This window comes from Echinops telfairi, unplaced genomic scaffold, assembly GCF_000313985.2.
Source record: "Echinops telfairi isolate 266 unplaced genomic scaffold, ASM31398v2 ScPeMD7_7412;HRSCAF=8450, whole genome shotgun sequence".
Taxonomy (NCBI): Eukaryota; Metazoa; Chordata; class Mammalia; order Afrosoricida; family Tenrecidae; genus Echinops; species Echinops telfairi.
The window spans coordinates 12,457,134-12,471,916 of NW_022111312.1; the positions used below are offsets into that span (position 1 = coordinate 12,457,134).

Below are 14,783 nucleotides of genomic sequence, written 5' to 3' on the forward strand. Positions count from 1 at the left end.
GTGCGTATAACCTGTGTAAGGTATACTTTGGTTATACTTGTACATATATGCGTACATATAACCTGTGTAAGGTATATTTTGGTCATACTCGTACATAAATATAACTCACGTAAGGTATATTTTTACCACACTCGTACATACATGTGTACATATAACCCATGTACTGTATATTTTTATCACACTTGTACATGCATGTGTGCATATAACCCATGTAAAGTATATTTTTACCACACTCGTACATACTGCGTACATATAACCTGTGTAAGGTATATTTTGGTCATACTCATATATACATGCGTACATATAACCCAGGTAAGGTATATTTGGAGGTACCTGGTGATCCAGAGGGGAAAGTGCTCATTTGCCCACTTACCTGAAAGGGTGGCCGTGGCCCTCCCTGCCCGCTGGTTTGCTGGTTCCTGGCTTTGAAAACCCCTTGGAGCAGCACCAACTGCACACCTGAGTCCACCTGGGGGGCAGCTGCCTGGATGAGAGCTCAGCTTAGAGCTTGCTGTTGGTCTTTGAACACCACCTTCCATGCTCTGGCAGGTTTGGGCAGGGCACACAGCGCCCATTGAGTGTCCACGGCGCGTCTGAGGCAGCCCGTGAGCTTCAGCTCTGGTCCTGAGATGGCTGAGCTTGTGTAATGCATTAAACCATCCAGACTTAGAACTGCCGCCCCGTAGGGTAAAGGATGAATCATCACGGGGAGGGGGGCGCAGAGAGAGAGAGAGTGTGTGTTTTGGGAGTGGGAGAGGTTTGAGAGGTTTTAGGAAATGCTTCAAGCAAAGCAGCCTGGCACAGCGTTCTGGGATTCCCAGGCCTTAGCACGGGTGTTGTGCGCCCCCTGCAGGCTGCGTCCAGTTCCTACAATATTATTACCAGCGGGGCTGCCTGTACCGCCTGCGGGCCCTTGGGGAGCGGAACCACCTGGACCTCACGGTGGGTGAGTAGCAGGGCCCTAATGCCAGGCTCCCTCGACTCCACCCACCCCGACCCTCCATCCTGGGCTTCCAACCTCGTAGGAGCACAGCACAGAGGACTGAGGCATCGGTGGGTGGGCACTGGGGGGATGTGGAGAGGTGGGTCACTGCTAAGCTTTCTTGGTGGCACTGCCTGAGTGGTGAAGCGAGCCGGTGCAGTGACAACCCAGTGCCTGCCCCCAGGTCCTCCAGGAGTGGGGAGCATGGTGACCTGATGCCTAAGAGGCTGCAGGCCTGGGGACAAGCGCTTTGCACATACTCTGTCACTTCATTTGTCACCCACGCTCTGGGGTGTCACCACCTGGCCTGGCAGGGCTGCAGGTGGCTGGCAGGTGCTGGAGCAGCCTGTCCCTCACTGTGCCCTTCCCTGGCCCTTCCTCCCCCAGAAGGCTTCCAGTCCTGGATGTGGCGGGGTCTCACCTTCCTCCTGCCTTTCCTCTTCTGCGGTCACGTGAGTGCCCTGGCCTGGGGGTGGGGGGTTGTAGGAGGTCCCTGGTGACAGAAAGCCTTCAGTCTTCTGGGTCCTGGGATGCCAAGGAATGCAGCATAGCCCACACCCGCCCGCCCAAGTACCTGCTTCCAGCATCACTGTCTGGGCCAGTGGGGTGGGGGCAGCCTCCCGGAGGGCAGGTGAGCAGCATCTGTCTCCCCTCTCTCCAGTTCTGGCAACTTTACAATGCCTTCACGTTGTTTGAGCTCTCCAGCCACGAGGAATGCCAAGAATGGCAGGTATGGGGGACCGGTGCTTTGGGGAGGGAGAGCCTTGAGCAGAACAACAATCTCTCAGTGGTTTGCTCCCATCTAGCGCCAGAGAGGCTGTGGCCTGGCCTCCTGGTGACTACTTCTAGGGCCTCCAGGCCCTGCCTGGTTCTCAGGACCACACCCCCTTCCCCTTCAAGTGTCTCCTTGCTGCTGGAAGGACCTTTAGGGGAGGGGGAGGCTCTGTGGTTGGGAGTTCTCGTGTTGGGTACAGGAGGCATCTGGTTTATGCCCCCTGCTCTCGTGCCCCCCACCCCCCAGGTGTTTGTCTTGGCGCTCACATTCCTCGTCCTGTTCCTGGGCAACTTCCTGACCACACTCAAAGTTGTGCACACCAAACTCCAGAAGAACAGAAACAAGACCAAGAAGCCATGAGCCATGGGCCTCAGGCGCCCCCGGGGCCCCTGGACTTTGTGGGACTGCAGGAGACTCTGGTCAGCACCCCGCTGCCGAGAGGACCTCAGCTGAGACTACTGGCTGCAGTGGCCTCAGGCCGAGTCACGGGAGCAGGAGCAGAAGTGGGAGCTCAGCCTGTCCGTGCAGTATTCGCCCACCCAGCCCCCATATTTATAAGCATATTTAATCCCGGGTCCCCCAGCTCCCCAGAACACGAGGCCTTCCCCTCGGCCTGAGCCAGTCTTCCTGGGGAGGGACCTAACGCCTCAGGGAGCCCCCTCTGCCCACCCTCCTGAGCCCCTCAGGTGAGGGCTGGACTTACGCCGATCTGCCACTTACGGGGTCCCGGGCACAGGGGTGAATGGTGCCCCCCATTCGTCCTGGGAGCACCCTGCCCTGGGCCATGCTGCTTCTGCTGTCAGCGCCTGCCATGTTGGGGTTATTTAAGTTCTCAGAAAACCACCAGTCTGTGTCTCCTTCTCTTTTTGCTTCCTGTGTCTCCCCTCCTCGCCAGGAAAGAGGCCTCCTAGAATAAAGGGTGGGTGTTCTTACGGAGTGTCCCCACCAGAGGGCACTCCAGCCCGTGGATAGGTAGGACATTGCAAGTTTGGGTCTGCTCCATGGGGGTTCCTGACCCTCACCCTTCAGCTGACCTCTTCCAAATCTCGCCATGAGTATGAAGGGAGCTGAACAAAGACCCTTAGGCTGACAGGAATCAGCTGTCATGGATGGAGATCAGCTACTCTCTGCGCCAACCCTCCGCCTTGGAGGTCCGGGAATATTGAGGAGTTTGGGAGTCAAGAGGCCACACTCAGGAGCCAGGAAAGGTCTGGTCACCTGGCATCCAGTGACAAGAGTGGAGAAGCCAGTGGGCTCGTTTGAACACCCTACCCTCGTCTCCAGCCTGTGCCACCCAAGATCCCAGTCAGTATCTGCTTTCCCTCCACGGGAGCGGCAACCTGACAGTCCCGCACACAGGCAGTGGGAGTCGGGCTCCAGCCAGCTGGGACTTGAGCTGCCCTTGCTAGTCTGCTGCAGACCCGCCCCTGCGGGTGAGATCTGACCGCCCCTTCACCTCCACCGTTGGGCCACCGCCTGGCCCTTGGGACGCTCAGGTTTGCTGTAGCCTGGAAGCCAGCAAATTCTTGCTGAGAAGGGCCAAACTAAAAACCAAACTCCCTGTCACCAAGCCAATTCTGGCTCATGGTGACCCTGTAGGGCAGGGTAGGACTGTCCCTGTGAGTTTCTTTACAGGAGTCGAGAGCCTCATCTTTCTCCAATGGAGCGGCTGGTGGTTTCAAACTGCTGGTCTAAGGGTTAGCTGCCCAATGCATAACCATTGTGCCACAAGGGCTCCTCTGAGAAGGGCCAGGTGGTCAATATTTGAGGTTGTGCAGGCTCCACAGCTGCCAGGTAAGGACAGGCTGGCAACACAGAAATGAATGAGTGTGGTCATGTTCCAATAAAACTTTATTCACAAAAAACAAGCAGCGGCCAGATTTGACACACAGGCCCGACGGGAGCTTGCTAACCCCTACCCCAGGCCATCCTGCATGTAGAAATCCTTGAATTCTGCTGGAATCAGAGGCCTTTGGTCCAAGTACTCTGGGGACCCCTGAGGGAGGGCCTCAGACCCCCAGCAAGGGCCCAGGTGAGGGCTGCACTCAGAGGGCCCCTTCCCTCTCCATCCTGGCTTCAACGGGCACAGGTCATAGGGAGCTCAGCCTTGGGTAAGTGGGCAGGAGCTACCTGGGGCCACGCTCCATCTTGGGGGAGGCCCCTCTGGGTCCAGGAGGGCCTCAGCTCTAGAACCCCACATCCTGGTACAAGTGGAGGCTGGCTGGCCAGGGTGCAGCTTGCTGACAAGTAAAGGGCCAGTCCTGAAGGAGAACCTGGTCTCTCTCGGGGAGGATCCTTTCACCTGGACTTCCCAGCACTGGGGTTGGAGTAAGGAGTCCTGGGGCAGGGCTCACTTACTCAGGGACCGAGGGGGTGTTCTGCCTGCCAGACTGCTTCTCCAGGAGCTTGGGTGCCCAGCATTGTGCAGGGGAATGGTGGGTGGTACCGCTGTGGGAGCCCCCTGCCCGGCCCCATCCTGGGCTCTGTGCTCTGTGTATTCCTGATAGGCTTTGGCCCCACCTCCCGGGTTCCTGGGGGAAGGAAGGAAGGAAGAAGCGGAGGAGAAGGAGACAGCTGGGCCTATCTCTGGAGCCCGGGGAGCAGGCGGCCTGCAGAGCCCACAGCTGCCTGCGTGCCCGCCCGCCGGGTTTCCTTTCAAGCATAAACCGATGTGCAAAGATGGGGCCCAGCCTGGCAGGTGGAAGCCACAAAGGGGGCCCACCCCACAGAGCATGTGCTCGGAGCACCCCGTGCCCCATCCTCCACGGGGCCCCGGCTCCAGGGCAAGCCTGGAAGTGAGACTATAGTCCAAAGTCCCTGTCGGGAATGGAGTGGGTTCCCTTGGGACCCCAGAGTCCAGCCACAGGTAGCAGATACCAACTCCGGAACCCTGTGAGGGAGTTGGGTGTGGCCCGAGCCTGGGCCCTGTCAGTCCTGGCAGGGAGGTGCACATGGGTCAGAGCAGCAGGCACAACCCCCGTTTCCGCCGCTGGGCCTTCTTCAGGGCACTGAGGGCCACTTGGGCAGCCTCTCGGAACACGTTCTCAACGTTCTCCCGGAACTTGGCGGAGCACTCCAGGTAGAGCGCGGCCCGGATCTGCTCGCTGGCATTCTGGCCCTAGGCAGGGAGGCACAAGTGTGAGGGGTACCCAGTGGGGCGTTCCTCCCCACCCCTGTGAGGTCCTTGCCTCCAGGCCCCCTCCAGCTTTAGGCTGCACACCAAGAAGGGTCCTCACCTGCCTGTGAAATTAGGAAGAGCTGCCTAGATCCCCACCCCGCCTCACTTCTGGAAGTACTGGTGAGGCATCTCAGCTTGGCACGACAAGGTTTTTGTTTTGTGTTTTAAAGCTTTATCTTAAACATGTGCATTAGTCCCTTTAAAATTCATTTTTCCTTAGATTCGCAGGCGGCATGGTGGGCTACGTGCTGAGGGTACCCAGTGGACAGTTGGCAGTTTCAGTCCACTCGCCTCTCCCTGGAAGGAAGATGGGGCTGCCTGCTCTGTAGTCTCAGGACCCCTGTGGAGCAGTTGATGAGAGAGCCCTGGGTTTTAGGCAAGTAGATGTCATGGGACATTCCAGACTCCAGTGCCTCATGCATAGCTTTGCCTGTAACTGGGGGGAGGGGGGGGGCTACTTTTGAAGCAGGGCCTGTTGGGGGTATGGTTAGAGGGCAGGTCTGGGGGGGGGCGAGCTGCGGGCCTCTCTGGGCCGCTACTTGGCCCCAGTGTCAAGGGGGCCACTAAGAGTCGCTGTGCTGGGGCAAGGGTTCCATGGAGGCAGCCATGCTCAGCCCGGTGTAGGCGGCTGACGTTAGGAAGGATTTTAAATGTCCTTGTTAGAAGCCCCTTGTTCCAGCTTCCCCCGAAACCACTCGGGCTCCCCGCCCCAACGGTGGGAGGCAGGGGAGGGGCAGTGTCCCCGCGCCATGCCCGCTGCCCACCTGCATGTAGGTGATGGGCTCCAGTTGGGCGGCCCGAAGCCTGCGTAGCTGCTCCTTGTCCTTCCGCAGGTCCGTCTTGCAGCCAACGAGCACCATGGGGGCGCCCGGGCAGAAATGGGTGACCTCGGGGAACCACTGCAGGGGAAGCGTATGGGCTGTCAGGGCTGGGGGGCTGCTGGCGGCCCCCCACCCCAGGAAGGGGGCCTCACCTTGATGAGGACATTGTCATAGCTGGTGGGGTTCATGACGTCATAGCAAATGAGCACCAGCTGGGTGTTCTGGTAGGACAGGGGCCGCAGCCGGTCATAGTCCTCCTGTCCTGGAAGCAGAGGACAGAGAGCTCAGGAGGGCGCTCCCTGCCCGTCCCACAGCCCACGACCTTTGTGTGGATGGGAAGGGTTGTGGGGCTCCCCGGGGAGGGGGCCATACATACTAAGAAGCAGAGAGGTGGCAGAGACCCCAGGAATGAAAGCCATCCGTTAGTGCTGGGAGCTGGAAAAGCTATGTGTCTTGCTGATGTGGATGCTCCCTGCCCGGAAGCCAGGTTCAAAGTGCAGGCTCCAGGGCCAGACTGCCCAGCCCAGTGTGGACAGGGCATCCCCCACCAGGGATGCCAAGGCCCTCCGCAGCCCAGGTCTTTACCCCTTCTGTCCTCAGTTCCCCATGCAGGACCCCTCCTTGCCCAAATGCCCCCACTCCTGTCCCAAGTCCCTACCCAGGACCCCTCCTTGCCCAAATGCCCCCACTCCTGTCCCAAGTCCCTACCCAGGACCCCTCCTTGCCCAGGTCTCTCCTCTAATCCCAAGCTCCCCAACTAGGCCCCTTCCCAGCCCAGTGTTCCCACTCCTCTCTCGCATTCCCCATCAGCACCCCTCAAGCCCAGGTCTCCCCATGGACACTGGCTGTCATCCTGGCTGTAGCTGGAGCCCCCAAGGGAGAGTTTAGGAATCCGGAGGCCAGGGCCCCTCCCAGCACCCACTGGTGGCTGAGCTAGAACAAGAGTGGGTTTTATAAAAACAAACAAACAAACAAAAAAAAGAACTAAAAAAAAAAAAAGAGTGGGTTTTGTAAGCGGTGTGGGCACCCTTCTACACTGACCATTTCAGACTTCCAGGGTCTCCTAGAGTTTGTGCATTCTCCCCATGTACCCTGTCTCTGTGCAAACTTCCCTTCCCAATCCAGACCAAATCCATACATCACATATTAGCTCTGAGCCACCGACCTCGGCCCCTTGATGGGTCAGTGTTTCTTAAGAAAAAGTGGGAGGCGGGGGGAGTTGTTCCTGGGTCCCCCACTGCCAACCCAAAGGCTGAACACTCAAGACCCCCTCAAAAGTGCCTGGGAAGAAAGGCCGATCCACATCTGAGAACCAGCCATTGAAAAGCACAGGTAGCACCAGGCTACCCTGACACACAGGCCATCACAAGGAGGGTCAGCTCCAAGGCCAGGCCTGCCTAGCACACGTACTGATAGACGGTGTTCCCACCACACTCACGCATCAACACTGGGCTGATCCAACATTTGGATTCTGCTACCCTCCCCACTAAACCCACCCAAAGCAAGCCCCGCCGTTGAGTCCTTATGTAGCGGTTTCCAAGGCTATTGGGTTCGAACCACAGACCTTTCCGTCCAGGGCTTAACCATGGCACCACCGAGTCCTTTTTTTGCCTCTACTGATCCAGGAGCCAATACAGCATAAAGAAGGAGGGCCTCACTGGAGCCCGTCCTGAACCCTTCCCTGTGGCGCTGGGAGTGGGGAGTCTGCCCTTCACTCCTGCCGGACCAAAGTCTCTCTGAAGACGTGGCCTCACCACCTCACTATGTCCCGTCTGTCCCCTTACCCCAGACAGTACCATGAGGGCAGGGGCCATGTCTGCCTGCCCCTAACCCTAACCAAACCTAAGCCCTGCGCCAGGGGGCTGCAAGATGGACACTGCTACAGAGGCAGCCAGAGGAGGGCCGACTGCCACCCGCCTCCCGTCCCCTCCCCAACAGGCAGAACTTCAGTGCATTGCTGAAGGGTTGGGTGGGTGGTCCCCGCTTCTAGAACACTCCCCCACTTCAGGTCGCGACAGAAAGGGTGCGCCTCCTGGCACCACCTACAAAGGCCCTCGGTGGGAACCACAGCCTCCTTCAGCTTCTGCTCCACCCCCACCATGGTTTCACTTTCCTTCAGCGCACGGACCACTGCGTGATGTCACCTCAACACGATAACTTTCCTCTTTTTTGGCGGCTCGCCCAAAAAAGGCAGCCGCCTGGGGTCCAGCAGCACCTGGCATACAGGCACCTGGAGGGAATGGACAATGTGCCAACCAGCGTGAATGAAAGGCAGCTGCCGGCCCTGTGTGCCGTGGGGACTTGCGCAGCCCTTCACAAGGGCATTCGCCGAGGGGCCCTGCATTGATTCCCACAGCTGCCCCGCAGGTAAGCAGGGTGGGGAAGGTGCCATGGTGTGGAGTGGAGCTCTTTGCCCTAAGAGCCCAAGAAAGCGGAGGCTTAAGGGGACCTTTGTCAAGGTCGGCTGGCATGCCAGCTCAAGTCCCCAGTGCCAAGATCAGCTGACTGAAGGCCCTTGCCTGCCTCAACTCAGCAGGTGCCATACTGGAACTCCAGCGCAGGGAGAGGTGGAGTGAGTGAGATGCCCAAGGTCACGCAGATAAGGGGAAGCTTTCTCAATAACAAAGGACTCCCAGCAGGACCAGTTGAATGCCCTGGTGGGCAGTGCTACAGTCAAGTGCTGAGCTGCTAACGGGAAGGTTGGTGGTTCAAACCCGCGACCCTGCCATCTGGTCTTCTAAAGGTGACAGCCTCGGAAACCCTGTGAGGGGGATCCCTATGACTTCAAAATACCGACCTGCAAGTTACCTACAGGCGGCAGCTTTCCCAGCCCACCCCCAGGGTAGGGAGCAAGCCTCACTGACGAGCCCCAGTGGAGGGCGGGGCGGGGGGAGGCAGTCATCCTGGGTTCTCTGGACCCACAAGCTTTGGGGGACCCACAATGATACTATTACTAACCCCCAGTGTAACTATACTGATGCCACGTGTGAAATGGCTCAGGGGGTGCCTGACCAGTTCTCACTTCCCGAGGGTGTGTGTGTGTGTGTGTGTGTGTTAAGCATGAGGAACAGCAGCCCAAAGCTGATGCCTATGAGATGGTCAGTTCTGACCACCAGCACAATGCTCCTCTGCTGACTGAGAATTCACAACAGTCACCACAGGGAGCTGGGGTAATACATAACACTTACGGGGTTGACTAGGGGAGTTCCGGGTTTACAATTCAAGACCAAGACACACTCAGGATACAGTTCTTCAGTCAGGAGAACCTCTTGTTGGTAACACTGCTCAGGCAAAGCTTCTCAGAGCCACCAATAAGGGCCTTCAGGCACCCACTCCACCAGCGAGCCTTGACCTGAAGGTACTCAGATCTCTAGCTCTGAGGGTCAGCGCACCTAGATCTGCCTGGAGATACCCCACTGTAACTGCCTCACTCTGTGGACCCGGAAGCCCACTGTACCATCTGGTGCCAGACTCCTGGTTCTGCGACCACTGCTGCTTGCTGTCTCCAGGGTTACAACTCACTCTCTCTGTCTAGGGTCTAGGAGGTTCTCAGCACAGGGAACCCAGGTCCAAAGGACACCCTTGGTTCATGTTTTCTTAATGGTAGGGATGTCTCCCTGTCTGCCCCTGGGCTGGCTCATTTTATGCCTAGCAGGGCAGCAAAACTGACCAATCCCCTCTTTTAGGGCATCATACACCTGTTTGCAGAGTTCCACGCCCACAAGAGTATCCCAACCATTTCGCATTCTTAGCGAGCTGTCCAATCCCCTTGGTGGGCCACGAGCACCTCATTTGCATAGTGTCCCCCAATCCTTTGGTGAGAGCTACAAGACCATGGCCAGAAAGGCCATAGAAAGACAATTGATCTATCTCATGCCACCAAGCTTTAGGGGACCCAGCCACCTGCCACAGTGACACTGGACTCCACCTTGACCTCTTGGATGAGCTCAGGAGGCCCAGAGAGTCTCGGAGCTGGTGTGCACAGGAAGCACTTGTTCCTCATAAGGAAAGGTCCCTGGACCTCGAAGCCACCCACCTCAGTGAGGCTGGCAGGGGCGGAGCACGAGCGGAAGTTCGGGCTCTCCTCACCCCACGTTTCCTCTGTGGGGTGGAACTTGGCTGCAGCAGCCATCTCTTGGGGGGCCTGGAGTCTCTGAAGCCCAGAGGTGGCTTGAGGAGGGAAAGGGTGCCCTCAGGCCACAGTGGTCCCCAAACTGCTGAAGGGTACCCTCAAGACAGGCAGGTGGTTCCTGGCCAGATGGGCGTTGGTCAAGGGAGCGGTCCAGGCAGTGAGAGAAGGGGAAGCTGCCAGAAGAGGAACCCACTCTGACAGGCTCTGCTGGTCCCACCCACCTGCACTTCTCCCCATAGGTAGGAATTGGGGCTGCGTCAGCCTCCATCCCCACCCCCCAACTAGAAGGAAAGCCGCATTCTGACTGACCCACACACGTGGCTCCCACAGGTCTCCAGGCTCTCCACTTCTCTGGCTCAGGACACCCAACTTGTTAGCCATGCTCTGCCCCCTTTTCCTTTTGTTCTCGCCTCTGGTTAGGAAGGGGGCAACCCCTCCTGTTGACCCCCAAGCCTGGACCCCACCCCAGAGCCCAGAGGAACTGTGTGTCTAGTTGGTGTCTTAATGCTCCCCTCTACCCCCACCTCCCCTCGGCCCAGGAAACTTCAGTCTTCACCACAACTTCCTGCCTCGGAGGGTGTCTGCCCTGCAGGGGAGGCTGAGGGCTGCAGTGTTCAGAGCCTCCGCCCCCTCACCTCTGAGCGCCAGGGGCTCTGTATGCCCTGCGTCCCACATACCCGGGCAGCCGCATGCATGCGTGCGCATGTGGACAAACCCTTCTGCTCTAGTCACTGCTGGGTTGGAGGGTTCTAGAACCTCCTACAGCCACCTCTTCTAGACTCCTCTCTAGCTCAGCTATGCCCCCCTCTGTCTGGTTATCCGCCATGTCCTCCTGACAGCTGTCCACCTTGCTTCCCACAGGACCCTCCCCAGCAGTGTCTCCTGCAGGCAGATGCATCATTGGTTCACCCAACAATCCCCTCAGGAGGCTCCCGCTGTACGGGGCTGGGCCATACTCAGTGGAAGGAATGACGAGGTCTCTCCCGCTTGTGGCTCACTGGCCAGCCATTTCATCAGGAGGCCGCCGTATTTCCTCCCCTCCTTTCTGAGGCCAGCCCCTTCCACCCTGAGCTCCTTGAGGCTCAAAAGGCAGCATAGCTCATTTGCTGCTGGGAGGAGCCCTGCCAGGTAGGTGGATGTCACCACAGAGCTGAGAAAACGGAGGGGGGGTGTTTCCGGGCTAGCCCTGATTACAGCCCCAGGCATCGCCAAGGGCACAGCCAGGGGAGGTAGCATGAAGGTTGCTAATGCTGAGGCAGGATGTTGGGGAAGGAGGCATCATGGACCAGGGTGTTACACTCGCATGGCTCTGGTGATGAGGAGCCCCCCCACACACCCCAATTGCCTCTGTCATATAGTGCTTCTGAAGCCGAGTCTTCCTCATACCCAGCACCTGGTCTCCTGTCCACCTAGGCTGATGCTGCCTTTCCACACCATTCTCAGGTTGAGACCAAAAAGGCCCTGTTCTCAGTCTGATGGGGTGCGGAGGAAGGGGGAAAGCGGGCAGGCAGGCAGCCCGGACCCCAGAGTAGAAGCAGAGGCAGGAGAGAAATCTCCCCTGACTTCCCAGTGGCCTAGGAGAGCCAAGGGCCAGCTGACCCATTAGCACTCATCCTAAAGTGTCCGGCACATGTGAGCCAGAGTGCCCCAAACACTTTTAGCACAGCCAGTCCAGCCTTGGGAATTCCTCCAACTTTCCCAGACTGCTAGCGGTAGCAGCAGAGAGCCTGGCTCTGTGCTGAGAATGGATGGGATGGGATGGGGCAGGGCAAAGACAGTGCTCAGCAAAGAGGTCAAAATTCAGGTTGGAGGAGAGGTCCAGGGCCGGGGAAGCCCCCTTCCGGATCCTCCCAGGGAATGTCCAGGCAGCAGTCTAGCTGGAGAGGGGAAGCTCTAGACGAAGGCTCAACCCAGGGTGAGCGGAGGCCCCCACCTCCCACAAACAAAGCTTGTCTGTCAGGGGAGGGGCTGCCCTATGAGAAGTGGTTCCACCCAGGTCATTTTAAACACTGAGTCAGAGTCTGGGAGAGCCCCACCTGGGGACCTGGGACCTTTGCTCCTCAGCACTGGCTCAGCCCAGAGGGGACTGGGGACTAAATGGAGGCTCCCCCAGTTCCCCCAATTGACTCTGTGGCCCCAACACCTCCAACTCAAATGCAGTGAGCAGAACCCTGTTGCATTAGGCACAACAGGTAGCACACAGAACCTTATTCTCAACCTGCAGTGGCCATGATCTTTCTGGGATCCCTCCTCTGTTCTGTTAACACTGCCTGGTGGGAACCAGAACAGCAGCCACGAATGCTACACCATGGGCTGGAACGAGCATGGAGGAACCAGACCCCTCAACAGAGCCTCAGCCCATCCAATCTTGGAAAGCCCCAGGGTCCTGGAGCCTGCACCCAGGGCTCAGAGCGACACACAAGGAATCCTAGAAGCTGCAGCCCATAGAACAGTGGTTCTCAACCTTCCTCGTGCCGCAACCCTGTCATACAGTTCCTTACGTAGTGGTGACCCCCCAACCATAAAATTATTTTTGTTGCTACTTCATCACTGAAATCTTGCTACTGTTATGAATCGTAATGTAAATAACTGATATGCAAGATGGATTAGGCGACCCCTGTGAAAGGGTCGTTTGATTCCCCAAAAGGGTCGCGACCCACAGGTTGAGAACCGCTGCCATAGAAGCTCAACGCACCCCCGCGTGGAACACGAAATGCTGGCGCCACGGGGAGCATCGCCCACGGCTTTCTGGAGCCACGGGAGGGGTATCTGGCACTCAGCACTCCCAAACACCCCCTTTCACAGATGGGGCCCCATAGGGGGTCCAGAGGGACGGGGAGATTGCCTGGGCCCTCCCAGAAGCTGGCGGTGGGGATCCCCAGGGGGAAATCCGTCTTCGTGGGACCCCTGTACGGACGCACTCACCTGCCGTGTCGTAGAGGTTCAGGGTCACCTCCTTGTTGCCCACGGTCACGCTGGCCGTGTACTTCTCGAACACGGACGGGGCGTAGTTCTGCCGGAGAAGGGGTCGGGCTGGTCTTTCTGGGGCCGGCGGGGCCCAGGTGCACCCTCACCCCACTAGGCTCTGGAACTCCCGAGGGGGCGCCCCGGGGTGGGTGGAGGCCCCCTGTCCGCGTTCAGGGGACCCTGGCGTTCCAGATCCCGGATCGGACAGAGGGCTGAGGGTGGCCCAGCGGCCCCCAGCCCACCTGTCAGCCCACGGCGGGCCTCACCTCGGGGAAGGCGCCCTGGCTGTAGACCATGAGCAGCGAGGTCTTGCCGCAGCCGCCATCGCCCACGATCACGATCTTCAACTCCTTCCTTCCTGGGCCGGCCCTGGGAGCCCGGGCCCCGGGGGCATCCATAGCGGAGCCCGCTGCACTGGCGGCGCCAGGTCCCAGCGCTGGGGCTGCCCGGGTGCGACCGGGGGAGGGGCCTGGAGGGGGCGGTCCCCCCGGGCCAGCCTCCCAGCCTCAGTGTCCTTTCTGCTAGCGTGCCTGCCTGGAGCGTCCAGCTCCCAGGCCCCGAGAAACGGAGGCAGCTGCAAAAGGAGGTGCTCTGTCGCTGCAAAGAGCCGAGACCACCCCCTCACAGAAGCGTCACGGCGCGCCCCCCGCCGGCCAGACTCGACTGTTTCCGCCGCCGCACGCCGGGCGCCCGGGATTGGCAGGCGCCTTCTCCGGCCGGGGCTCTCTGATTGGCCCTCTCGGCCGCCCCCGTCGGATAGGGACTCCTTGATTGGTGGGCTCTGCCTACAGCTGCGGGTCCGAAGAGCCCCAGTCTCCAGCCCTGCGTAAAGCTGCCGCCCCGGCTTTGCTCCGAGTAGCTATGTGGCGTGGCCTGAGGCTAGCCTGCCTCGGGCCTCGGTTTCCCAGAAGTGGCGGTGGTGGAAAGATGCTGGGGCGGGGTCACGTCTGCTCCGCTGGTGTCTCGGGGCGCCTGTGTGCCGGATTGGGGTGGATAAGGAACTAGGGTTCTGCTTACCTGCCCCTGCCCTCACTACCTGGGGCAGGAGGGTGGCGTCTGGCGCCCTCTTCCGGCCAACCGCGGCAGCTCCGGACACAGGTGAGCTGCCGACTGCACCCCGTTTCCCGTTAGCTCCATAGCAACGCGGGCCTGCTGCATGGGAATGGAACTGACCCTGTCCAGAGCTAGGGGTGACCACGTGGTCTAATAGAGGTCACCTGAGCCCTGCCTCGGTGCACTTTGGGAAAGACTGATAACCCCTGTCCCCTAATAAGTATAAACTGTTCTTGCAGCAACTACGTGGTCTTCACCCACCCCAGGAATTATCCGCTCTTTTTTTTTTAATGGCACTGATTCAACACTTGCTGCAGGAGCTGTGGTGGCCTAGTGGGCTACGCACTGGGCTGCTAACCGCAGTTGGAAACCGATGAGGCTCTCTGCTCCTGTAAAAATGTAGTCTCGCCAACTCACAAGGGCTGTCCGATAGGTCGCTATGAGTCGTTATTGACTTGATGTTACGGAGTTAGGTTTGGGAACTTTGCCCTGGCGGTGTCGTGGTTTATGCGATGGGCTGCTAAGCCCCAGGTCAGCAACCTGTTCAACTCCACCAGCTGCCTACATGAGAAAGACGAGACTTCCTGCCCCAATATTAGAAAGACTGAACATCATTGTAAGAAAGGGAAAAAGAAGGGGAAAAAAGGGAAAAAGAAAAAGCAGTCTTTCACACTAAAGGTTAAGACTGATAACTTAAGAGGCAGTTAGGGATGGAAGAAGAGCAGGGAAAGGATGGGGCAGGAAAGTACGCAGTGAGGAATAGGAAGGAAAAAAAACCAACACAGTAAACGTTTAATGGGCTATTATTACCGATTTGATGAGATGGGCTGTGCAAATACACAGAATGCTTTTCTTTAAAAATCAAAATAAAGTTG

General features: G+C 58.5%; 2 protein-coding genes across 2 annotated transcripts in view; one reads left to right on the forward strand and one right to left on the reverse strand.

Moving 5' to 3' along the window:
• TMEM120B (transmembrane protein 120B) overlaps positions 1-2,603 on the forward strand; it is a 38,371-nt gene extending 35,768 nt beyond the window's left edge. Inside the window, exons 9-12 of the mRNA XM_004709592.3 lie at positions 854-946; positions 1,370-1,434; positions 1,644-1,712; positions 2,004-2,603. Coding sequence (XP_004709649.1) covers positions 854-946; positions 1,370-1,434; positions 1,644-1,712; positions 2,004-2,117 — 341 coding nt within the window. The 3' untranslated portion in view covers positions 2,118-2,603. The remainder of the gene's footprint in view (positions 1-853; positions 947-1,369; positions 1,435-1,643; positions 1,713-2,003) is intronic.
• Positions 2,604-3,590: 987 nt separating this feature from the next.
• Positions 3,591-13,281, reverse strand: RHOF (ras homolog family member F, filopodia associated). The gene is made up of 5 exons (XM_004709593.2): positions 13,122-13,281; positions 12,814-12,901; positions 5,909-6,018; positions 5,700-5,834; positions 3,591-4,875 (listed from the first exon to the last, which is right to left on the reverse strand). Exons 1-5 carry the CDS (start codon positions 13,251-13,253, stop codon positions 4,714-4,716), a joined length of 627 nt encoding a protein of 208 aa, XP_004709650.1. The 5' UTR covers positions 13,254-13,281; the 3' UTR covers positions 3,591-4,713.
• Between the last annotated feature and the right edge of the window lie 1,502 nt (positions 13,282-14,783).

What these genes read in the sequence shown, in the direction of transcription:
- RHOF (XM_004709593.2), bottom strand. Translation starts at nt 13,253, where the DNA reads ATGGATGCCCCCGGGGCCCGGGCTCCCAGGGCCGGCCCAGGAAGGAAG. An exon ending in ATGACAATGTCCTCATCAAG is followed by an intron (nt 5,835 to 5,908) that starts GTGAGGCCCCCT and finishes CTTCCCCTGCAG; the next exon opens with TGGTTCCCCGAGGTCACCCA. An exon ending in AGCCCATCACCTACATGCAG is followed by an intron (nt 4,876 to 5,699) that starts GTGGGCAGCGGG and finishes CTCCCTGCCTAG; the next exon opens with GGCCAGAATGCCAGCGAGCA.